Source organism: Notolabrus celidotus, chromosome 18 (assembly GCF_009762535.1).
Source record: "Notolabrus celidotus isolate fNotCel1 chromosome 18, fNotCel1.pri, whole genome shotgun sequence".
Taxonomy (NCBI): Eukaryota; Metazoa; Chordata; class Actinopteri; order Labriformes; family Labridae; genus Notolabrus; species Notolabrus celidotus.
The window spans coordinates 21,181,298-21,207,087 of NC_048289.1; the positions used below are offsets into that span (position 1 = coordinate 21,181,298).

The 25,790-nt window shown below is 39.5% G+C and overlaps 1 protein-coding gene across 1 annotated transcript in view; it reads right to left on the bottom strand.

Annotated features, from left to right (window-relative positions):
- Positions 1-24,589, bottom strand: part of LOC117830518 (paired box protein Pax-2a-like) — a 48,321-nt gene extending 23,732 nt beyond the window's left edge. Inside the window, exons 1-8 of the mRNA XM_034708667.1 lie at positions 24,444-24,589; positions 14,335-14,473; positions 13,142-13,235; positions 12,366-12,368; positions 11,508-11,673; positions 10,789-10,986; positions 6,732-6,811; positions 5,314-5,433 (exon numbers count right to left, since the gene is read on the bottom strand). Of these exons, the coding sequence (XP_034564558.1) occupies positions 5,314-5,433; positions 6,732-6,811; positions 10,789-10,986; positions 11,508-11,673; positions 12,366-12,368; positions 13,142-13,235; positions 14,335-14,473; positions 24,444-24,589 (946 nt within the window). The remainder of the gene's footprint in view (positions 1-5,313; positions 5,434-6,731; positions 6,812-10,788; positions 10,987-11,507; positions 11,674-12,365; positions 12,369-13,141; positions 13,236-14,334; positions 14,474-24,443) is intronic.
- Positions 24,590-25,790: the final 1,201 nt, after the last annotated feature.

A 25,790-nucleotide genomic window follows, 5' to 3' on the forward strand; every position in this document is an offset into this window, starting at 1 on the left:
CTGCCCTCCCAGATACTGACTGCCACCTGACAAATCAGTTACTATAAAGATGATTCCAGTGACGTATTGAACATTGAAGTTGTTGCTTGAAGTCTTAGTCAGGTTTATGCACATTTTTTCTAAATAGGATGAATACTGCTTATTTCACCTGAGAGTTTTTGGCCTTGTTAAAACTCAGGAGGACAGTTGTATTTACTCGCAAATAAGAGTTCAACAGGAATAGTGTTTATGTAGATTGGGTTGATCAATATTTGATGGGTTATTAGTTGCAGCCAGATAACCTTGGCATTCAATTTTGACCTTTTTTTCACTTGAACTGTTTAGTTTTTTTCCTCAAGTCAGAAATGATTTATGTTAAACCAAAGTATTTACCCTTTGAGAAAGTTTTCAGGTCCAGTTAACCGTCTAAAAAGCTCTCCTCATCACTACAAGAAGTCACCTCCAATATTTGGACATCTCCAAATGTGCCCATTATGCTAATGTTTGACCACAGTGGCTTTGTTGGTGCGTTACACGCTTGTCCCGCTCTGTGGTCGTTTATTGATCATCGGATTGGAGTTGAGTGTATTCATCTTGACATCCCTCTGTATTAACACTCTGGTAACGAGGGAGCAGCCTCCATCAGATCAGATAACCAGCTCTATAAAGCAGACTCCTCTCTGTGGGTTTGGCACCCAGAGGTCACGACCCCCTGCAGGAGGCTTTATCCAACGTAACTCAGGGGAGTGGGAATGAGTCTGAGTGACTGCCCGCCAAACAAAAACAGGAACAATTATCATGACTGAAGTGCAGAATTGAGTGGTGATGGTAGTTTTTCTTAAAGTCTTTGAAAGGACGGAGAATGATTCTACAAATTTCAACTTTCTTACCCCAAGAAATAGAGTTACTTCGTTTCGTGTTCAAAGCAGTAGAAAGTAATCTGGCACCTTGGGGTCATAAAGCCCCCCGCTAAAGAATGAGCTTAACCCCCTCCACCACCACCACCACCACCTCCACCTTGGCTCCATGTTTAAATAACATGTCAACATACATATGCACTTGTTCCCTCAACACATCGTTGTGTATTTCACAATAATACACCTCCATAATTTCCCGCCTGATTCAATTCTGGGTTAATGAAATGAAATTAAAACAAATTGGATGAACTCAGCCTCATTTTGGTTTCTCTAATTGAGTGTTTGGATTATGTAAACATAAATGAAATACTGCTTTTTTTTAGCTGCGCCTCAACAGATCTGTGATTGCTGTTGGAGGAGATTAGAAAATGGATTAATGGAAAGTTGTTGATGATCAGTCATACAAAAATGCCCAATTTTTCTCTTTTGGCAGCCTCTTGAAAGCACAATACTGCTTTTTTTCCACTTGTACATTATGATATTACATTTTTTTCAGGGTATTTATCCCTCAAATAAGAAAATTATGAGATGTTTTGCTTTATTTTCTTCCATTTTATAGATTAAAACAATTAGGATATCAGTTAGCTGCAGTCCCCAGTCTGATCACTCTCAAAGATCCAGAGGCAAGCGTTTTGGAAACGTTGCAAACTGCGATGTTCCTGAGCTTTCAAAGGCTTTATTAGTCTAATTGGGAGTTTGCACTGGAGGTGCTGACACTCTGCTGCGCTCAGAGTTCCTGTGTTGATTCTTCCTCTCCCCCAAAACAGATGCTGATACACAGAGCAGGGTGTGACGGCGGCCCGCTCCATCACTCATCTCCATCCACACACATCGAGCTCAGTCCTCACGACGCTCAGCGAGGAGAAATAATTAATTCAACAGCCACTGAAGCACAGAATCACATCCATTCTGACTGCCACTGGCTATTGTTGTTGGCTTTTTTTGAAATATATGATGATCATCTTATCATGAAATTTCTCTCTTGCTGTTTCTCTCATAAATCAAGAAGAAAGCCTCAACCACAAAAGGGAGAAAGCGATCAGAATGACTGAAATTAAGAGTCGTCTACAGGTCTGATTGTCAATTTGAGAGCTGCTCTGAAAAGGCGTGTGGTAGGACTTTGAAAGACCGGACACACTTCATGGACATGTTCTCAAAAAGACCCTCCAAGCTGTGTGCTCAGGTCAATTCAGCCCAGTCAAACGCTCACTTATAACAAGACAGTGAACAAAAACATCCATAAGAGTTGATTTGTACTTAAACATCATATACTATGTGAGCACTTCTTGTTTCACCCTGAGAGGAGCAGCTTCTCCTTTGTTTTTTTCTGGAGCACTACAGTGTCAGAGGCAGTGGGGGGATGGAGGAGTCGTGGATGTTAATCTGTGAGGTAATAGCTTTTCTCTGCAGAATTGCAAATTCTAATATATGTCACTTTGCGGACAGCCGTGGTCACCATCTCCAGAGGTCTCTCCCTCTTCCTCTACACCTCCCCCTCCACTCTGTGTGTCCGCAACAATGGCTGCCAAGTGTAACATGCTACTTTTAATTTGCAATAACACGTGACAATAGCAGATTAATGGCTCTTATGACACCTGTGTCCCTGAAGCTCCTCTTGCCGAGACCCAGTGTACATAACGTGTGTCACACTACATTATCTCTACATCCCTGCTGTAATGGGGGACTTTTTTTTAAGGGCACTGCTGACTTGGAAACTTAGGAGCTGTCTGGCTGCTTGGCACAGAGCCACAGCTACTGCCTAAAACAAATACTCCTTGCAACACAGCCAATCCATTTCAGCTGGGTTTGTGTTGCACACACAGCGCCCTCCCCTCCCCTCTTCTTCTAACCCTTCGCCTCCTTCCTTTTCCCTCATTTTTGTTCATGTTTTCAACCCTCGATAATGACTGCTTGTGCCATAATCATCATGAGGCTTACCAAGTTAAATAGGGCTCAGGCAAGCTACAGTGCTGTGAGGAAATTTAATCCAAGCATTAACTGGATATAGACTGCTGCCTACTGAGGGAAGCAAAACACGTCTAAAAAGCAAACAAGGCAACACTGGAACACAGACTTCTGCTGGGAAAAATGGTCTTAAAACCACAAAATGGCAATGAAACACCTCCATAGCATCCAAATGTGTTTCTGTGTCTTTGATTTCAGGGCAAGGATGTTTCAATTTTTGTTTTCCTTTAGGTAAATTTTATCAGCAATGCATGAATGAATGCAAAGAAAGAATGCCGTTTAAGATAAATGATAATGCAAATGATGTGTATGGCAAAATATGTGATAATTTTCCTTGCGGAATATTCTCCCAAAAATGATCTTTGATAGTAGAATAGAGCTGTATACACCACAGATTATGGCATGCAAGAGCTGTGGAGTAAATTTAAAGATTAAACCTCACTCTTTTCATACTTTTTTTCCCCCAAAGAAACGCTTGATTTTTACCAAATTGTTTGCAAAATCCTTACGGAGGACCACATGAAATTCCCATAACACCCCAGGTGATAACATATGAACACATGCCAAATAAAACTAAATACAGTGAAATGGAATTTACGTTGATTCCAAAAAGCACAAGATGAAATTGTTCCAAAACTATGAAAAATACAAGTTTCAAATGACCAAACGCGTGTTCCTTTATTTCATGTGATCAGGCCTTTTTTGCACATTTGAAATTTGTGCGAAGGTTTAAAAGGAAATTTGAGATAAAAGTTAACTTGTGAAATGTCAGAGACATAACTTGAGAGTCCAAAACAACAGGTATGGCCGTTTCTCGGAGAACACTCCAGCCAAACGGTTGCAAAACCTTGAAATCAGGTGTTTTTTGTTTTCTTTTTTGGGGTAAGGTGCACTTTGATAGAAGACAGCAACAGGACAATAGTGTCTACAGGGTAACATAGTATGTAATATACTATTCTTACAAACTGTGGCTCGAGGCGAGACATTGCTTTTGCAAGCATTGTGTGTGTGCAGACGGCCAAGGCCCGGGGTTTATGTTTTGGAAAGATAAAGTATCCCTGACCCTGTGCTTCCAGGTAGGCACCAGCTGGCCGTAGAGAGAGTATATAAGAACCACAGCTCCCTCCGTCACCCTCAGTGCAAGTCCTACCCTGACGCACGCACACACACACACACACACGTACATTTCTTCTCTTTCATCGTAATGCTGGCCGAGCACCTAAATCACAGAAATGGCAGCACATCAGGGGAATCATTTGAGACTGAATAGCCGTGGAAACATGGTGCTGTCACCTGGAAGACCTCCACAAAACAGGCCGGCTCTCCCCCTCACACACACATACCTTACTCCTCTCCATGCCCTTTAATACCTCTTTGCCCTTCAGTAGCAATCTGCATAGAAATGTGTGCATTCTATCATTCAGTGACTAGACATTACACCCAGGCTAATATGAGAGGTCCTCGAACGACTGAAAATGAACCCTCGAAAACACCAGACGTTTGCATTATGCCTCCGCGATTGCATCTCTTACAGGGAAAGGCTTGATTATGTCATTTGCCATGTCCACGTCATGCTGGTTTTTATATCTCTGCCAGGAAATCTACCTCTGACAGGTCATTAGTCATCCCTCCCTCCCCTGCACGCACATAAAAACATCAATTCCACTCAATATCCCCGCAAACCCCCGCGCTTCTCGACAAAAAAACACCAGAACAAAGAAGATGCTATGTAAACCACCGCCGTGCTCTGATTAGCTCTCATTCCAGAGCACTGCAGAAATAAGGCACTCATTCCCCCACCCTGTTAGAGATAACTGCCCCCTTTTCAGCAGCCACATCATCCCTCCATACCCGCACATGCTTTTGGAACATGAGTGCATCTGTTTAGCTATTCTCATCAGCTACTTATGTGATGACATTAAGGAAGCCTATTGCTTACAGAACCAATAATCTATATCGCCTCAGGCCCCCTTATATCCACTTCTTCAGCAGCAGGAGTGAAGCCACTTTTGTTAAAGAAGAAAAAAAAAGAGAAACAGCCCTCCACAGAGCTATAGCGGCTTTCTTGACTGACCCGGGTGGTTGGCTACATCATCTTGACATGTAATTATCTAAAGCCCTTTAATCACTTCCATAAAGATTAATTGCAGGAGACAACAGCGGAGGTCGTGTCTTCAAATCAAAAGCCTCCTTGGCAGATTGACACAGCGGTGTAACAGAGTTCAGACTTAGGTGTTTTATAAGGGTCATCTACTGGAACTGAGGCGGCTTTTAATGCTGTAATTGCAAGTTCAGCAAAGTGGGTTTTATAGCATAAAGCTGCAAAGAATTCTATTTAGTTTTTTAGCTTTTGGAGGATTTTTGACATTTGCTTTGTGCTAATCCTGAGCTGAGCTTATGTGATTTTTTTTTTTTTTAATTTTTACCCTCCTCAAGACAGAGAAACTCTTACCTTCATCTCTTTTCCTCTTTTCTCCATTGGATCGGGGAATTCCCAGAATCCCATTGATGGAGTAGGATCCTGCCGGGTCGTTGGAGACACTGGTTACAGGTGGAGAGGCTGTGCTTGGTACTAGAAACAAAGATGGAAAGAAATTATCAATCTTAGGGGTGTTCATCTCAAATCGACAATACGACTTTACCCATTCTATGAGCAACGAAACGCTATTTGCTGATAAAATAAAGTATACCACTGTACGATTTTTATTGATCCCATTCAGCGCTTGCATTCGATATAAGGCGATATCATAGAACCATTTATTACAATTAGTTACATTCATTTTAACTCGCCTAAACCGATTAGAATGAGTTTTACGATACGCCATTATACATTTAAATGAAAAACAATTCCTACCAAATTATCAGCAGACTGATTTAATGATAAATAGATATATCTGTATATATTGGCAGTGATATATTGATAGAGGGATACATTGGTTGATTTATAGATTGGTCAAGAGATATTGGTCCACTTGAACATAGGTTGACTGATAAATTGGTAAACCAACATATTGGTAACTGATATTAGTAGATCAATATATTCGTCCACTTGAACATAGGTTATCTGATAAATTAGTAAACCATAACTGATATTGGTCGATTCATACTATGGTAGACCGATATATTAGTGGATCAATATATTGGTCCACTAATATCAGTAGATCAATATCTTGGTCAACAAGTACTGTTGGATTGATATATGGGTCAACTGCTCTTGGTAGATTGATATATTGGTTGACTTATTTATTGATCAAACAAATGTATTGGTTTATAAATAGGTGGAATAATTTATTGATAGATTGATGTTAGACTGATACAGTGGTAGACTGGTATGCTTGTCATTGATATATCAGTCGACTGATATATGAGACCGTTAGAAGAGGTCAACTGATATATTCGTAGACCTATATATTAGAAGAATATAGTGTTAGACTTATACTGGTCATTTTATATATATTGGTAGATTGATATATTGGTTGACTTATTTATTGGTCAAACAAATGTATTGGTTAATAAATCGGTGGAATCATTTATTGTTAGATTGATATGTTAGACTGATACAGTGGTAGACTGGTATGTTGGTCATTGATATATCAGTCGACTGATGTATTCGTAGACCTATATATTAGAAGGATATAGTGTTAGACTTATACTGGTCGGCTTATATATATCGGTTGGTTGATATATTGGTCAAAGTATCTTGTATATGATATTATGGATCCATGTTTTCAATTTGTATTTGTATTAAACTGAATCATTAATAATTTAGTTCCTATGTTGATCTATAACAACAGATTTTTTACACACCCAATAATAAATGCATGTTCAGCATGTGCTATGAGTCCATTGAGTTGTGCAAATCTATGTTACCTATGGTGTGGCCTGGTGCTGACAGTGACGACCCATCAGGCGATGGATGGAAAGGCTGCTGGACTTTTGTCCGGATGATCCTGGAGGAACAAAAGAAATAAAAACTCTTGTTAGTCCTGCCTTTCTTCTCCTGGATCTTCAAACTTCCTCTAATACAAGCTTGTAGTTCATTCATGGCAGCTACTATGGAGATATTGTGCGATGAAGATATCAAACTGCAGCTCATACACGAGTAGGGATCTTGGTCAGTGGTTCTACCTTAAAGGTGAGGTATGGAGAAAAGTCTTCATTGCACTTTTGGTCTGAGTGATCTTGCAAACAAAGCATGAAATCACATCAATTCACCTCAATGATCAGCTTCACTGACTCTACCTGGCCCACACTAATCAGCTCCCTCTCTCTCTTACTCTCTCTCTCCCTCCTTCACAGAAGAAGGGGGGGGTTCACTGGGAGCAGCCCTATAGTAGCCCTTTGCTTCCTGGATCAAACATCTCTGTAGGGCCGAGCGGCCCCCTGAATGTGCCAGTGCGGATGAGGTTGTATTGATCGGGGCTTGGGGAGAAAAAGTTGGGGATTAGTCACACGGGCAAACAGATGCAAATAGAAAGCTATAAATTATATGTGACAGGAAAGCAATAGTTCCTTATTGCCTTGCACAAGCTTACGCCAGCATTAGATTCCTTTAATCTGAATGGCACTTGGGGAGAAAGGGAGCTGTCACAATAATTTGTTAACTTTAAAACTATTCATCATGTGTGGCACGAGAGCTATTTATACGAGGGTCAGCTTGGGTCTTTTGAGGCTTTTAGGGTCTTTGGAAAATTCACACTGTATTCCTTTATATTTTTTTTAACACATTTTAATCCTATAAAACTAAAATACTTTGACTGCTAGAAATTATTTCTTTTTAACCAAAATTCCCACTTTTTCCATATATATCTAAATTTCATTCCTTTATTCTTAGCATAATTTAACCCCTAAGAATGGAAAAAGATCTTTGTAGAAAAACGGAACAATTTGGAGTACAATTTTTCTTTTTTTTTCAGACCATACTGCAGAGATGTCGATTAAAAAATCTTATATTTTTTCTATTTTACAGATTTATCCAGGCTTTATGACATTTTTTATATCTTAAGATTTAAAAAAGTACCTGCTGGGATAAAACTGCAATAACTTGGAACCAAAAAATCTGTTGTTTTTTGAATACTTCACCAAAAACCAGATTTTATTCCTTCATTTTCTCCATGTTCTGTTTTCACAGACAAAAAAACTGCACCCACTCTAATACAACAGCACAGTTTTCAGAACAAAACCTTTCATTTCTTTCCACACCATACATAAAGGAATGAAATGATTTGGATATTGATGTTGCTGTAGGTGCCAGGAGGCTTCAGAGGAGTTAATCCAGCACTGTCACAAATAAAAAAAAAAAACTCCCCTTGGAGGCAAAGCCACCTAACAACAAACCTCTCCACAGAGCGCATATTGATGTTTTAATTTTTTTCACTTCGCCTCATAACAGTTATTCGACCCCTTGACTTGAGCGCGCTACATAAATTCAAAGACTTTATTTGGTATCCATGTTCCTGATATTGAATAAGCAATTTGGGAGAATGAATTAATGACCTGGCTGTTGCTGAAAATCCCCCTGAAGAAATATTAAAATTGCTTTCCTTCTGAATCAATAATATCCAGCGCCATTCAGGAGCTTTTTTTTCCCTTTTTTTGTTTGTTTTATGTCTCCCAGCAGGAGACCGTTACTTGTTGGTTGTGGTGGCCCTGGCTCATAGTACAACACTATCTCTGTAGCGTTTAATAATGCATGCAGGGGGAAAGGTGTTTAAATGGAGCGTCCTCTTTTGTCAACAGTCCTGAGGTCAGACTGTCTGCCACAGAAACCCACCACTGGCCCCAGTCAGGATCACCCAACTGGAAAAGACTTTGGCTCCAGCCTTTCCGCCTTTTTTTCTGAATTGTCTTAACTGGTTAAGCCATGTTTTTTGGAGGAAAATTCCTCTTAATGCTTATTTTTAAGACACCTTTTTGAGAGATCTCGAAACCAACTTGAAGCAACAGAAAATCCGAAGCAAAATCTACAAAAATGATTGAAACCCTTTGGATGTTTTCATTGATTTTTTTTGCACACTACTCCTTTTGAAATTCCAACATATCAAAATATTAACCCCCCAGCTAAATAAAAGAAAAATGTCGTCTCATTTGTGTGGGTGCTTCATTGTATGCGTGCAGCACAGAGCCACACATTCACACTTCTTCTACTTGAAAAAAAAAGGGGGGGGGGAAAATCTGCATTAAGCCTTAATAGAAATTCTAAGTAGCTCTCATACTGTATTTGACTGATAGAATTACACTTCTTTGTATTCACAATTTAATTTCACACATAAACAAAGACACATAAGGCTCCCTCCCCCCTGCTTCAAAATAGAAAGCTTTAATTGGAATTGAAAAAAAGAACTTTATAGGGCTCTTTTAATGATATTAATGTACATTTTGAATTTATCACATACATGTGTCTGAGCCTCCTTAAATGGGGCTTTTTAAGCAGCCACGAAGCATGAAATGAATTTTCTTCAGCCCTTTTTTTCCCTCTATTTAAAAGATGTCTTGTGTGGAGCTGTCCATGCTCTCCCATCAGCTCATTAAAATGTAATGCTGATGCTGGCTCTATGGAACAGTGCCTCTTAACCAAAGTTCATCACCAGGGATCTCTACTGGGGGGGCGAGGGGTTGGGTGGGGGTGTCCTGGGTCCTCCTGTAGCTGCCTTTCAATAACTATCCTTCTATTTCTACAAATTTCTTCGAGACAACTGAAGATCTGTAGCACAAATAGTGGTACTAAGCCTGTTAAATGTGGATATTTCATATATCTTTTCCTACAACCTTTTTTTTTTAAGACAAATGATAATTAATAGCATAAATAGTGCACTTGACTAGTTATTAATTATTATTTAATATGATAATTTGAGAAAACTGTGAATACCAAGCATGAATATGGGATTTGCCTTGTTCAGAATAGAGAAGAATTTGTCATACAAGTGTTTTCTTTAACCAAACTTAAAATTTGACATAAATATTGTACTTGAACTTATTTAATTTGGATAATTACAAGGATACGTTTTCAAAAATGTTAGTAAGTTCACTTTGGAACTAGGAATAGTGAACATGGCTTGATAGTTTTGATATTTTCTGCGATAATTTTACATAAAATTGTTTTAAAACGACCACAAATTTGCAGCACAAACAGCTATATATAGATTTTTTATATATTTTTTTCATACAATCATTTTGTAAACAATAACTGCAGATTTGTACCATTATTATAATTAACTTGTTACATGTGGATACTATGTTATATCATAATCTGTCAAAGGGGGCTTTTATGCAAGAGTTTTAATGCTATGATTAAGGGAAAATTGATAGTGCACTTTTATGCATCATCATAATGCAACATCAATATTAATTACAGCAAGATAACTCCAATTTTAATGCGAGGATTTAAATCAGGAGCCTCGTTGTTCAACAGAGTGCACTTTTTTTCTTCTTCTATCATATTATCCGTGCAGCACTATTTTAGAAATGAATGCCTATCATTTTAAAGCATTTCTTAAATTAAAATCCTGCAGAAAGCCAGTGTTGCCCCCTCTCTGTGCAGAAGCAGCAGCAGCTCCAGCAGCACATTAGATGTGCTAAAGAAAATTGGCCTGCTTTATAGCGCCACGGGATCTGGTCACCGAATATTGATCGGTTTTCATCTCGACAGATTCACTCAGTCCTGGATGTACTGCTGATTGTTGAGGGAGTTTGGTCTGAAAGATTGAATTGCACCTCAGAGACCGCATGCAGGCAGGCAGGCAGGCAGGCAGACTCGGCGCGCGGGGCAGCAGGAACTTGGTCAAACAATATTCAGCTCATGGCACAGACACATGATTGCTCATTAGCGCTCCTGGACCTCTTTATTTACCTGTTTACATCTGAATTCTATTGTTTATCCCAAAATTAAAAGCATTTATCAGATGATGTTTAGATGTTTGTGTCCTACCTGTTAATGGATGAGACGCTGGGAACTGTGTCGTTGTCGCAGACGCCCTCTGCCAGCAGTCTGTCTCTGATCTCCCACGCGAACATGGTGGGGTTTTGTCTCTTGTAGTCTGCGATTTTCTCCACCACCTTTGGCGTGGCCACTTTAGGTTTAGAGCCACCGATAACACCTGGTTTGATGCTGCCAGTCTCGTAATACCTGCAAGAAAATTAAACCCGACATGAAAAGATGAAAGATTGCAATATCTACGACCCAGTTCAGTCCACAGACATACGTTTAATCTGGTTCGGCGCAAAGATACACCCATGCGTAAAAGCTTTGGAAAGTGTCCAAGAAGTCAAACTTTCCTTCAGCAAAACATGAAACTTTAGTTTTAAAGTTTTAAATCGTCTTCAAACATTCAGTCTATATAAAAAAAATAACACAACTTTCCTCAAAACAACTAGGAATAGCAAAACGCACGAGAGCATGCATGGCATGAGTAGGCAGCAAAGAGGTTGTGTCAAAGTGTAAACAAATATTTAAAATAAACACAATTATCCACTCATCATTAACACTACCCTGCATCTTTAAAAACAGAAATGTATAACAACTGAAACATCATAATTTTTTCAAATGTAAGGATTTAGCTCTCCACCCTGCATGTCCGCCTCCCCCTCGCACTCGGCACAGCCTACCTGGCTGCAGCTGCAGGGCTTGGCCGCAGATCTTTCACCCACCTGCCCAGGATCTTGCTGACGCAGCCGTGGCTCACGCGTAGCTGTCTGGAGATGTCGCAGGGCCGGACGCCCTGGTGGGCAAGCTCCACGATCCGCTGCCTGACCACGTCCGGGAGGGGTCTGCCGTTCACAAACACCCCGCCGAGCTGGTTCACACCTCCGTGCCCTACGTGGGATACAACAGCAGCACACACACAACCGTAACATTACATAACGTCGTTAAGGAGAGGACGCAGGTGAGTGTTCTCCCCATATATTAATATAGAAGGTATGGAAATAAAGATACCTCTTTAAATGAAAAAAATAAAGGTGTCTTTGTTTAAAGCAGGTGTATTTTAAATTGTATTTAAGGATGCATGAAATACAGCATTAACAATATGTATATATAATTTTTATAAACAAATTACCTTAATTCATTTTTATTTATGTCGTGAAAAAGTTGTTTCCTGATATAAATTAGGCGCCTCGTCTCTCTGGTTTATACACGTTAGGAAAACAACAAAAAGACACATTTTTTACAATAATTTTATAAATATTATTCTGAGTAAACCATGTCTAGATAAATGAGGTATATTTTAGAGAGTTCGAAATGAGGGAGAATCACAAAAACAAACGTCCTGTTAATATTCAGGTTTTATTAGGGCATTTTATTTTGAAGAGAGAAAATGTGTCTTATTTGTTTATGTGCACGCGTGTCTCTCTCCCTCCCTGTAAATACATCATATTATTTTGACTTCTGATAAATTAAGATAATCTTTTAAAAAAAATAAATACGAGGCTACATTGAGCCTCATCATGAAACACAGGCTTCACATTTTTCAGTCACACTTTGAATACAGTTCCTGCATTAAATCCAGCCTGCTTTGTACCATGTTATCCTGTGTCACAGCAGCAATTTGGTGTAAATAAAACCTGTATTTTTTCTGACTTTCCTGGACTTCAAAGTTTCTCATAGTGGATCCACAGACTTCATATTTTCTCCTCGGTTCTTGTTAGCTATTGAGTTTCAGTTCGCTCATTTTCCCTCGCCTGTTTTAAATAATTGAACGAGCTTTGATCACTCATATTACAAATTATTTACTAAATGAAGAGCCCATCAATTATTTATACTCAAATTACAAACAAACCACACTGTGTGTGGACTTAAGGTGGACTTGGAGACTTGGTTGTTATTTGAATAAATTGAATAATACATGTGTAATGAATGTGTTCTGACTTATTAGGCCTAACACAAGGACAGCGCCTGGAAAAATAGGAGGCTGATACACGTGTAAATTAGAGAGCACCTGCACGCGCATGTTCTTTGTTTACTACAAGTTTTAATTTGTGCATCTCACCGCTCTGTTTACAGAAGCACTGCTGCACATTGCGATGATTTATTGTATGAGTGTTTCTTATTTTATATCGGATTCATAATGCAGACACAACTTGGGATTTGAAATATGAGATATTTACATTACCCTTGTAGTTTAATTTGTGTTTATTAGTTTGTTATGCGTCAAGACGCATGAAACACGCTATTCCCTCCGCTACAGGCCTCTCAAATATGTATAGATTGAAATATTTCTGCATTATTTTTTCCTGTATGCATGCACAAGCTGCAGTGGCAGAAGAACTCGCGTTGTGGTACTTACGGTGCATCGCTGTGAAGGGGTCTGCTTTGCAGTGAATATCCATTGGATAGCAAAGGAAAGACAGATAATCAACTGAAGTCGCCGTTTCGCCTTCCTATCAAGGATGAAAATGTGAAGAAAAAATGTGATTCTACTCGATGGAGGGACTTAAGAGTTTTCCCCCTCCAACCTCCGCTGCAATGGCAACTTCTTCCTTAAAAGTTGCCCTTTCTGTTTCTCTTCAACAGTCCGGTCCGCGCGAGGAGCTCTGGCAGGTGCGCAGCATGACCGAAGGATTGTTTCAGGAACGCGACCCGGGCTGAGTTTATCGGTATTTTTACAGAGCCTTGAGGGTATGTAGGGGTAAAATCTCACAGCATCTCGTGTCTCTTTAGAAAGAAGCGATGTCCAGCTTATGGGGCCCGGTATCTCCTCAGTCCTAGTGGCCTGGATTCACGCGTCAAAACGGCGCAGAAAAACCTGCACACACGAGCACACACATCGGTTTTCTCTCTCGCGCTGGATGCGTTAGGCTGGATCTTTGGGGCTGGGAATGAAGCCTCTCTCTGTGTCTGTGGTTCTAAAAGCTGCAACCCTCCCTCCCCTCCTCCCCCTCCTCCTCCTCCTCCTCCTTCCCCCTTCCTCTCCCCTCTCCTCCCCTCTGCAGACCCCCCTTTTGCTTATATGGATGACTTGTCAGACAAAGGCAATAGATGCCAACACTTTGTGATTCGCCAACGCAAAAAAGGAAAAAAACTTGGGGTCCAAATGAGGAGGTCTGTGGCTCTGACACGGCGGCAGGAAGGGGAGGGGGACAAATAAGGAATGGATTCGGACTTTATTAGACATTATAACAGCTGTGAATTATACGCTCGCTCACTGGAAGTTTTGAATCAATGAAATGAAGATTATTTTTTAAATTTGTGTCCGTTTCAGATCTTTTTTCCTTTATCACGCGGACTAACAGCCTTTTACAAGATATCCATGTGTGCACAGGTCTGATCACAACACGGATGAATCTCCATCTTCTGAGTTTTATTTTTTTCCTCCTTGATTTTTAAAAAAAACTCGTGTCTTTATGACAGCTCATGTGGTATAAGGCCTTTGATGTTTAAAAAAAAAAAATTATATATATTGCTTTGATGCTTTTAAAACTGTAAAAATGTCTGATTTCCACTACGTAAATTCTGACTTTATCGACCCTCTCACATTACACTGATGGTGTGATGATTGCTCTGGTCCAGACTGGAAGCTGTGGTGCTGGATGGAGGTTGGAGGTGAGGCTGATCTTGACGCAGCAGTGCCGCTGAGCTTCTGTAGATGGCGCTGTATAGTTTCTCAAACGTAAAGAGGCTGAGGGAGAGCAGGTCCAAAAAAGTAAAAGTTGAGTTGCACTTGAACGCATGTGGTCAATCTGGTGAGTAAAAAAAATATGGAGAAAAAATCCTTAATGAATGAACAGCATAAGTAGTTGTAAATAAATTAGAGTACATTGTGTACTACACCTGCTGGGTAGAATCATCTGATTAATGGGGAAATTAAATACAAATGCATGATGGAATTACATGAAAGTGAATATATATTATAGCCAATTGTTTACTAATAATAATAAGAAAAAAAATACAGTCTATGGGAACTTATATATATATATATACATATATATTAGCTGATATAAATCAGATATATTTACTAGATTATTTACATACAGTGTATCAATAAATCATATTATAAAAGATATAATAATATTAATTTGTATGGCAATTTTCAAAGATAAAAGTTTTGTGACAAACCTTAAAAAACGGTAAAAAGCACCCCCCACCCCTAAAAAATGAAAAGAAATGCGTAACAGATACATTAAAATGTGTTTAAAATATATGTACAAATTAGCTTAATAAAAAAATTTAATTAATACAAAATTCAGTCAATAAATTTAATATTACTTCATGCCCAGTGCCCATATTATACTCCTATTACTACTGATAGGTAACCAATTCCATGCCTACAACGACTACTGTTACTATTGCTACTAATAATAATAATAATTAATAACAAGAAGGTAACATACTAATTTCTCCCTTGTCATTCTTTAAGCACGCGCTCCTGCTACCTATTTGGCAATATTTTCTGGGGGTGTGATGTGGTGTTGGGGAGGGCGGGGGGGTCTTTTCTTCGGGGCAGACGGCCTCCTCTCGTGCTCTGCCTCCTGGTCAGGTTAGGGGATGATTTCTCTTTTTGTTACTGTTTTTGGAGTGAGCTTCTGGTACAATATGTAGCACTATAGGCTGTAATTTCACAGCCGGCTGCACATTTCCCTTAAAGCTACATTCTTTTTTTCCCCCTCTCTCTCCCTCTCTCGCTTTCCCCCCTTATAAGACCCCCACCTTCACCACCATCATCATCACCATCTCCTCCCTCTCTCCTCTCTCCTCTTTCTCCTGTGCCCTCCTGCTCCCCACGTTTTGATCCCCCTTCTGCAAAAATTAAGCAAAATGCTGAAGTTGTTGTTTTCAGAATAAAGAATACACAGTTTGCACGTGTTTGCTTTGTGTTTGGGGAGCACGTGCGGTCAGATGGGGCTATGTGTAACCTATAACCCCTCTCTTTTTTGTGAAGGAGGCTGCTCCATTCATCTGCTACAACCAAGAGGTCAAAGAGCCCCTAACAGCCTTTTAAACAGGGCAAAGACTGAATCAATTATCACCTCGTTCCTGCGTTTTTTATTTCTAAAGATAACATTTCCAACGTGGAATAGTGATGCCAAAAAGGCCCAAATATTCAGAAAAATTAATCCATTTGTAAATGTCTGCTTCATTCCCAGCCTGATACACATCCACAATACTTAAGACGGCGTCACTCCATGTCAAGAGTTTGCAAAAATGTTTTTGGAGCCCGCGTGCACCCATTAGGAGAAGGTGTAATGTATTGACAGAGAGCCATTTATCTTTTGCCCCGCTTCCTAATGGCCTGTGCACACAGGAGGAGAGAGAAGGGGGGAGGAAGCAGCACCGCCGAGGGTCCGGCAGCTCCTCCTGCAGAACACCACTTCACACTGCCCGGGCAGGATGATGGAGGCGTCAGGGTAGAGGTGGTGGTAGAGAACTTTTATTTGAGGTGGGAGAGGTGTCTTCTGCGTTTTTGTTTTTTTTTCTTCCTCCTCTCGTGACTGCTGTTGTCTCGCGGTATTCCGACGTCACCAATCGATCAGAGTTTCCCTGCAGAGGGGAGCTGACAGCACTGGGTGTAAGTTGACTATTAATCCTTTCGGATTTTAAGGAGAATGGGGAGGGTCAGGAGATTTGAATTCATTTATGGAGAATTTAAGTCGATTTTTTAGGGTTTTTTGGGTGCAAATTTGTTAATCTGGGAACAAGGTTTCTTATATGATATGCATTGGGTAATTAAATAAATCCAGTTGTCTGCAGGTGCCTTATTTGTATAACATATGCAACTATTTGTTCTTAAATTATAACCTATTAAAAAAAAAATGATTAAGCAGTATTCGATTTTTTAATAGCTATTGGAAGGAAATATATCCAACTGTTCCACCTCTTTATCATCCTGTAACACGAAATACACAGTTTCCTGACAGTGGACACAGTAGCCTGTGTATAGGCTTCTTAGTTTGTCTTGCACTCTAGTAGAGAGGTAACACACACTCCGGGTCACTCAGTGTGAACAGATGGAGCATCAATCTGATTCCATCCTCCACACCGTGAAGGATTGATTTTGCACTTGCTTTTAATTTTGCCCATAATTAATTGGATCATTAAACTGTTTCCATTGATCCCCCTCCTCGTTAAAAGTAAAATTAGAATGTGATCCGTGATTTTTATTATCATAGTTTTCATTTATTTATTTTTAGAGCAGAGACTCCCCCCACCTACTAGTTTCCCCTAAATTATAGGTAGTTATTTGAGCCTCTGTTTCCTTTTCGGTGCAGTATCTGTATTTCCATATCACACAGTTATAAAGTCATTACAACCTCCTCACGTGGTGTATTGATTTTAACACACACAGTGGTTATCTTAGCAACTCAACGAAAATTAATAAAATATTTCAATGTTTTTCAGTTGTCTTGATAATACCATTAGTGTTTTTTTCTTAGGAATTTATAATATGAAATTAAATATAAGGAGAAATCATTTACTTTTCATCTCATTTTGATATAGCCTATATAAACAACATATATAACAACGAGAAAAATCAACTTTAACGACTTGATTCCTTAAAAATAGTTAAATATATGATAAATAAAATAATGTTGGTGGAAAAAAATATGCCATACTTGTCTTAAACTCATTAAAGATCAATTCTGCACATTCACTTTCAGTGTCAGATAATTAATTAAAAAGGCAGAAAGCAGAAATAAATAATATATTGTTTTATTTTAGAATAAAAGTTGTCCTTAGTTAAAACGCAATTTTGAAGGATGGACATCAAACGAAATATTCGCATTCTTTTTGTTTTCCGCCTCGATTCGATCACTCTCTATTTCTCTCTCCACGTGTATCCTACTTATTTGCACTCAAACACGTCAGTTTAATGTCGCCATTTTAACCGTTTACTGTCTTTGATGGAAGAGCATCAAGAATTAAGAATAGACGTAAAAGTCAATGCTGAGCTTTACAGCTGTCAGGGTCGTATATCAGATGATAAAACACACAGAGAGCACTTTCACCTTCTCCCACGGTAACTCCACACTGTAAAAAAAAACCATCCACGTTGAAACTGCTGTCGTCTGCTGCCTGTTTGGTGTTAACTCCACTTAAACTCTTCCTATATCTGCTTCCGTGTTTCAGGTTGGCTGTTCAGCTGATGATCTGTCCCGTCACCACTCACGCACACACACACAGGCGCGCGCACACACACACACACACACACACACACACACACACACACACACACACACACACACACACACACACACACACACACACAAGCAGAGTCAGTGGTTCCTGTGATTTTGTATTGGATTAAAGATCCAAATGAAAGTGAAATCAGGTTACATTACTTTGATTGGAAAACACTTTGTTAAATTACTTTTCATACCCTGAGCACAAGAGCAGTCAGACAGTTGAGTTTCTGAGCTCTTCCATGCCTCAGGTACAGCAAATCATTAAGAAAAATTAACATCTCATTTGCATTTAAACATGGAAGAAGCCCCAAATAAAAAAAAAACCTACAATTATGATTATTTTCATATTTATTATCATCACAATAAGTTCAGCATTCTGATTCTTTTTTTTTCACCCACAAAGAAATAATATTGATATTCTGAATATTTCATGCACGTTGTCTTCCCACCTTTCATGCTTTCACATCAACTTAGGGAATAAAGACTTAAAAATACACTCTTGCTCCTCATTCATTATGCAGATTTGAGAGTAATTGTTAAATATGCCCTGCAGTGCTGCTGGATTAAAAATAGGTCTGTATCTTGTCATTTTCAAAAAAAGAAGTATTCTCTCTGTGTTGCATTTATTGTACTGGGAACTCGGGCTAAATCCCTTCTCCTCCCCATCAAAGTTTCCACATGAATAGTTAAATGTGTGCCCCTCTGGTTGGAGGCTTTACAGTAGGAATTTTAAGGGCATTGGAAACTAGAGTGGAGAATATTAATTGCAGGATAAGAGAGGCTTTTTTTTTGTAAAGTGAAGAAGTTAACTTTTCAATTATTTATCTTTTTTTAAATTGTTTTCAATTAAGCAGTCAGTTTGAATTCATATGACACCAAATCATTACATCATTTGTTTTATGACACCTTATAACAAGCTGGTCTAGACTTTTCTCTTTGTATTATCTACAGAGAACCAATATTACTTTAAACAGTGGAAAAGACTAATGTCATTCTGTCAGGCAGAAACCTCAGGTAGAACCAGATAGCTACCTGTCTGAACCAGATGGACAGAGACATTGGAAAAAGACTGGAAGAGGCAAACTAACACTTTGCCAGCATTACAAGCAGTGCTTTAAGAGGGTCAGTACACTCCGCTTCTATATTTAACCCCTTGGCATACCAGGATTTTTTTTCGGCGGACCGAAACCAATTAAAGCACGACTTAAAAGCACTTGGCAACAGCGGCAAACAAAAAATCCTTGAACAGGCAGAGGCATTGAGCACAGCCAGACTCACTGACAGATGGCCATCTACCTCAAGATGGGCCTATGAGGTGGGATAGAGAGTAAGACAGAAAGATAAATACCAGCAGATATCTTGCCAGTCTCCCAGGTGCTTGCTTGAGCAGGCAGAAACCTCGAGTAAGACCAGATGTATTTGTGGAAAACAATCTGCCTCAAAAAGATGGGCCAATAAAGTGGTTTCAAGCTAGAGCCAGAAAAAGATAAATAGATAGAGATAAAGAAATATCCCAACAGCTATCTCTGATGCCACCCACTTGGAACAGTAGCAAGCAAAAACTTCCTTTAACAGGCAGAAATCTTGAGTAGAACCAGACTCATTCATGAAGAGTCATCTGCCACAACTGGAACCCTTCTATTTATTTAACATACAGGACAAAACTAAAAATATTTTACTTAAAAAACAACTAGGCTCCCATAAGGCCCTTGGTGCATCACCGCGGGAGAAACTGACGCCTGGATCCTCCTGTGTGTGTGTGTGTGGGTGTGTGTGTGCAGCAGAGATCACCCTGAGGCAGCTCCTAGGTGTCCCGCCAGCTGCCTGTGTCCCAACCAGACAGCCAACAGCTTCAAATCACATGTCAGCAATATGGGAAGCAGAGCTTGTGTCCACTGAGCCGCTGACATGTGTTAGCCTATGGCAGGGTGTGAATGCATAATGTAGCAGCCACCTCCTTTGAACCCACAAATGTTGATTTCTTTAATTCTCCCCTTGTTTTTTCATTTTTTCCTCCTTTGTCTCTAGTTGTCTCCTTCATAACGAGGATGTGATATCAGCCGCACACTGTGATTTGCTGATTAGTTTGTGTGTGTGTGAGTGTGTGTGTGTGTGTGTGTGTGTGTGAGAGAGAGAGTGTGTGAGTGTGTGAGTGTGTGTACACATATATTCCCTCTCCCCCAGAAATCTACGGATGAGCAGCTCCCACATAAGCTCCTGATCACTTCTGTAAATGCTTCCCGTCACCTTCAGTGGTGTAATGATCATGAAAATTGTGACCTTGATCTATGGAGAGCCATAATGCGAGGGAACGGCCTCCTCCCACACACTTTTCTCACAGAGGAACGCTAAAGGACGGCTCCGAGGGAAGATTGTTTAGTGGTAATAAAAAGACAGTAGTTTGGCTTGTAATGGTTCGGGCATTCCTCCCTCTCTGCTGCTGTTTGGTTAAATCTGCAGTGATGGAGGCCTGTGTGGATGTAGATGAGGATCTGGAGGATGGTGCTGTTGTCCTCAGGCACAGAGGAGGTTTTATTGTCTGCTGGTCCAACATGATGAAGCACAGAAGTGTGTTTAGAGTATAGAAGAGTGCAGCAGTGATGTTGTGTCTTGAATGTAGAACCTAAAGATGGTCTTATTGTCCACATTCAAGCCTTAGAAATTGTAATCTGCAGGGTTTTTTCTATCATTGTATCCCTGGGGTGAAAGAGGAGAAGAGTAACCTGTGACTATAAGCACATAAATACACACTTAAGGTAGGCTATCCTACTGGCACCACTTGAACAGCCAAAAAAGACCCTTCAGCAACCTCAATCTAGATCATAAGTCAATTAAAAAAAATAGAAATATGAAAAATAACAAACAAAGTTTTAAACTTTTTTCAATAGAGTTATGGACTGTAAGCACAAAAGCACCAAACATTATAATTTCTCATCTTTACAGCACATTATGAAAAAACATCAAATTTATATGTAAACATTAAAGGTGCTAAATTACAAAATATGCTATATTTTACCTTTTTGTTTAAATAAATTGACACAGAGCTTTTTTGGATAACCAAGGGATAATTGTTTTATTTTTAGGTTGCTAAGACCATGTTTTCAAGCTCAAAAATATATATTTCACAATTAAAACCCAAGTTGTTTGATCCAAACTGATTGAAATTACAAAATGTACTTTATTTTAAAAATTCTGCCCATTTTGTTTTAAACTTTACGATTCACACTGTCAGATATAATCTCTCAAAGAAGACGTAAAAGTTTAACCAGAATAGTAAAAGTCCTGTCCCTTGGCACGCCACTTGTTCCAAATCTGACCCTTGAATTTGCATCTTTTATGGTATCTCTAGCAGTAGAAACTGAGCTAGAGTTTGTTTTCCTGAAGTGTTTTAAATAAAGTGTCTGTATGAATTTAAATGTAAGACAGCCTGATATGTTTGGCATGAGTTTGTTTTTCATTTTCCTGCATGTGAAGACAGAAAAAAAAAATCAATCTCTGGCATGATGTTGCTCGACTTCTCATTTAGCCCCGGAAAATCTGGTTTGCGCAACATTGTTTATGATCCCACCCTTGCCAGCTTTTCATATTTAAACGAGCAAAGGTTTAATTACCAAATGATGACAGTGTCATATGGTGCCATGATGGCACGGGGCGTCTAATGAATGCAGGGGAGCGAGGGATGCGTGCGCGACACTGAGTGACAGTGGGATGCACAGATCAAAACAGGGAAAAAAAGAAGAGGCAGAGACAGTAAAACATCTGTAATTTGCAATTCACTAATGTTCAATGGTTGCTCATGGATTAAGAATTTTAAACTATTGTGTGCCAGATGGAGGAGAAGAGGGAGGGAGGGGAGGAAGAGGAGGAGGAGGGGGCTTTTTAGCAGCATATTTACATCTGTATATCAAGCCTGGATTCAGTAATCAGACAGAAAACAAACTGCCTTCAAAAACACTCTCGGGGCGTCTATTACCTATTTTCCAGCAGCACAAACATTACAGAATAATTCCCCCATTTGTTTTTGTGCCTTTTTTTTTTTTCTTCTGAGGCGTATTTAAATTTGCCAGGACAGCTTGTAGATTGTGGGGAGTTTTTGTGCACCACTTCCTCTATCTATCTCGATATAATCACAAGACAGTTTGGAGAGCCGGTCCAATCCGGGTCTGCTCACACATCAGAGTTAATTCGTGCTCTGAAATATTGCACTGAAGTAATATCAGTTAGCGGGCCGCCAAAAAGATGTACATGCTTAACCAGGCATGAAACCTTGCTGAATTACACCGTATTTATACTTATCTCAGATCAGAGCATTTGTCATTAAAGTTTTGGTCTGGTTGCCTGTCTGTTTTATGGATCTGTGTAATGATGCACTGTGGAATGGTGTTACAATGTACAGCAGAGATATTGGCACATCTCACAGTGAGGTGTCAATAAATAGCCACAGCATCCTGCAACTTTAATCCTAACTCAGAGGCCTCCTCTATCCCACAAGCCTCAGCATCTTGTTCACCGGACTGAAATAAGTCAAAGTAGAAATATTGCATTCACTGTAAGTAAAATTAAGAAAGTTTAAACTATCTGTAGAAATAATACACTGGGGGCGCTGGTGGCCTAGCAGTCTAAGTGCCCCACATACAGAGGCTACAGTCCTCGTCGCAGGGGTCGCCGATTCCCGACCTGTCGACCATTTCCTGCATGTCTTCCCCAACTCTCTAGTCCCCATATTTACTGTCTCTCTTCAGCTGTCCTATGGAATAAAGGCAAAAAGCCCCAAAAATATAACTTAAAAAAAGAATTTAGTATTTTGTAGTTAAAACTATAGCAATGTCTCTCATTTTAACAAAATACCTTATTGTTGTGTTTGTTTCACAAAAACTAACTACAAACTAGCTGTCAGAGATAAGCAGTTGGAAAAAAAGGACTATGTTTGGTTGAAATATTATATGATAAAATGATAAATATGATAAAATGGAAATGCAAAAGTGCATAACGAGTACCTCAAAACTGAACTGGGTACAATACTTGAGTTAATTAAATTAGTTACTTCAACCCAAGCAGAAACCTCTTGTGCTGAACAATTAAGCCAATGCAGAAGTGCAAAAAACTGCAGTACCTCGAGTGTCCACTTCAGGCTGGCTTCGAAAGTGACCCAATCCCCATAGAGTCCTATATTAAAATGTACAACTCCATAGCACAAATAAACATGTTTAGAACTGAGCCTTATAGACCAGTTTTGGTCATTTTTTATTTTCAAACGTTACACAGGCTTGTATTCTTTCAGAACACGTTCGTTAGATTATATAAAGATATAGAGTTAAACTGAAATTTGCACAATTATGACCGTGGTGAGTTAACTGACAGGCAGGCACATTGTAGCTGTTAGCCAGGAGGTTTGTGGCCCGCCTTGACTCCACCTCTTTGCCTGTTTACAAGTTGATCATAATTATTTGGAGCCAGCATACTCAACATGGCCACCACCACCGCTAGGCTTAAAATGTCTCTTACCAAACCAGTGGTTGACATCAAAGAGACTATTTCCATGTTTTATACATTTTATGCTTCCACCAGATCATTTTCCAAACCTTGGCTTCAAGTTGTATTATTTTTCACTGTCCATGTAGCCATTGATTTCCATTGATTTCATAATGGTATGAAAATCATCCAGCATGGTTTTTGAATCCTTCCCTGCATTGCATTTGACTCCACATGACAGTGTTTACAGTGATGAATTACACAACTCAAGCACATTTCAAGAGAATGTCTATTGATTTTAAATGCCATATGGAAATTATTGGAAACCAATGGTTGTCATTTGCAGTGGGACACATGAAAGAGGTTAGGACCATTCATGCAAAGGGTCCCAGCACAGCTGACCGGCCAGAAGATGATTAAATAATCCTCAAATGCAAGAGGCAATTGCCGTTGTAGCAAGGTTTTTAGATTGCCACACTATGTGACCACATCTTATGTTTGGTTCGACCAAATCCAAAATAAAGCATTCGTTTTTACGATATCTGTCAGTTGTATTGTAACTCTTTGTCGTCTGAGGTAACATAGCAAAATGTAGCAATGTCACTGGTCTGGTCCTTCAATCCTGGCTTCTATCATCAGATGTGGACCATGGAGATCTCACCCTTTCATTAGTAATTAAGTGATGTTGTCATGCTGTGATGTGATGAGTTTACCCCAACCATCCATCCTTTGACTCTGAGAGCTCCGCCTTCTAGATCACACACCAAGAAAGGGTTTATTATCAACTCACATACACACAAGTAAGAAACATTTGTACCTATTTGAACTTTTTAAACCTTGACTGATAGATTTTGTACCTCTTTTTAGGCTGAATTTGGTCACATTTGGGACTTACTCTTATCATTGTGATGTCCTTTTAGAAAAAACAAGCTGATTCCTTGTTTTGGAATAAACTCTGATGCAGACACATGTTGTAGCAGTTGTTGTCCAGGATACATCCAGGCCCTCTGACTGTACAGCTCTCCCATGGCTCCCTCCCCAGGACCGTGCAAACATCTGTCACAGCTGCAGCCATTTTTTTCCTGCGTGGTCAGACCGTCAGGTGAAGGTGCTGCCTGCTCGCCTCCTGACATGGCACACATGGGTACCTCCAACAACAGTGCTCATTAACAGGCAAATGGAGCAGCAGCCCCAGCAAATTGAGCAGCGTTTCGCCAGGAATCGGCCCTGCCAGATTGTTCGGATCGCCAACGTGACATCACCAAGTGCCAGCCCCCTTTAACCCCCACCCCCCCTCCAAAAAAAAAAAAAATTAACATCCCTAATCATCTGCCAGGCTAAACATTATTCTTCATGATTCAGATCAGCCATGCTTGCCCTCCACTCAAACAGCATCTCTCCTCTCTCCGGGGCCAAAAGCAGCCAGCCTTGGACTGATCGCTCAGCCTTTTGTGCCCTTCGTTTGTGAGAGAGGCAAATCGATTCGAAAATCATCACCCATGAGCTGCTATCATGCAGAGCTGAGCGCATGAGTGTTGCAGATATGAAATGGAAATCAGGAAAACAGAAAGTGCACAGGGCCATGTTTTTGGAAAAAGTGTCACTGAGAAATAAACTCATGAATAAGTTTGTTGGGTTTTTTGCATAAAATTTAAAGACAGAATCTGTGATTGTTTGTGACCTCAAACTAAAGGGTCAACCCATCACCAAAGCTTATAGCAACATTAAAACCATATATCATTCTTCAATCGATAGACAGGTTTTCTACTACTGAGCCTTAGACAACAAATGAATTGAATTACTGGAACAAGTTTAAAGATTTTTACAGCTAATCATGCTTTAAAGTTTTATTTTATGTTTGAGACATTTACCTTAAACATATAGAACAACACATAAATACTAGGGCTGTTAAAAGCTTTTTTTTTAAATTGCAATAAATCACTGACTTTCAATAATTAATCAATTAATCAGATTTTTAATCACATGTTTGAAATTCCATAACTTTGCATGTCAAAACAAGGGCATAACAAACAAAAAGACCCCATAGCTGCATTACCTTTGAGTGTTATTGAATACAAAGGAACGAGAGGTTAATAAAAGAATAGACTGATGAGTCAGTTATCATTGGATAAAGGCTTGCTCCAAGCTTTCTAAAAAAAAAACAGTTATAGAAAAACAATCCTTCACCTGAAATCCGCTAAGTAGCTCATAGATGGTAGCTTTAACTCAAAGTCCTCCTGTGATATTTACCATACCAAAAGTTCCTTAGAGAAGCTTTAATAATCTCAATTTAAGTTGATTTCCAACTTTTTGAAAGATTTACTCTTTTGTGCCTTTTTGTTT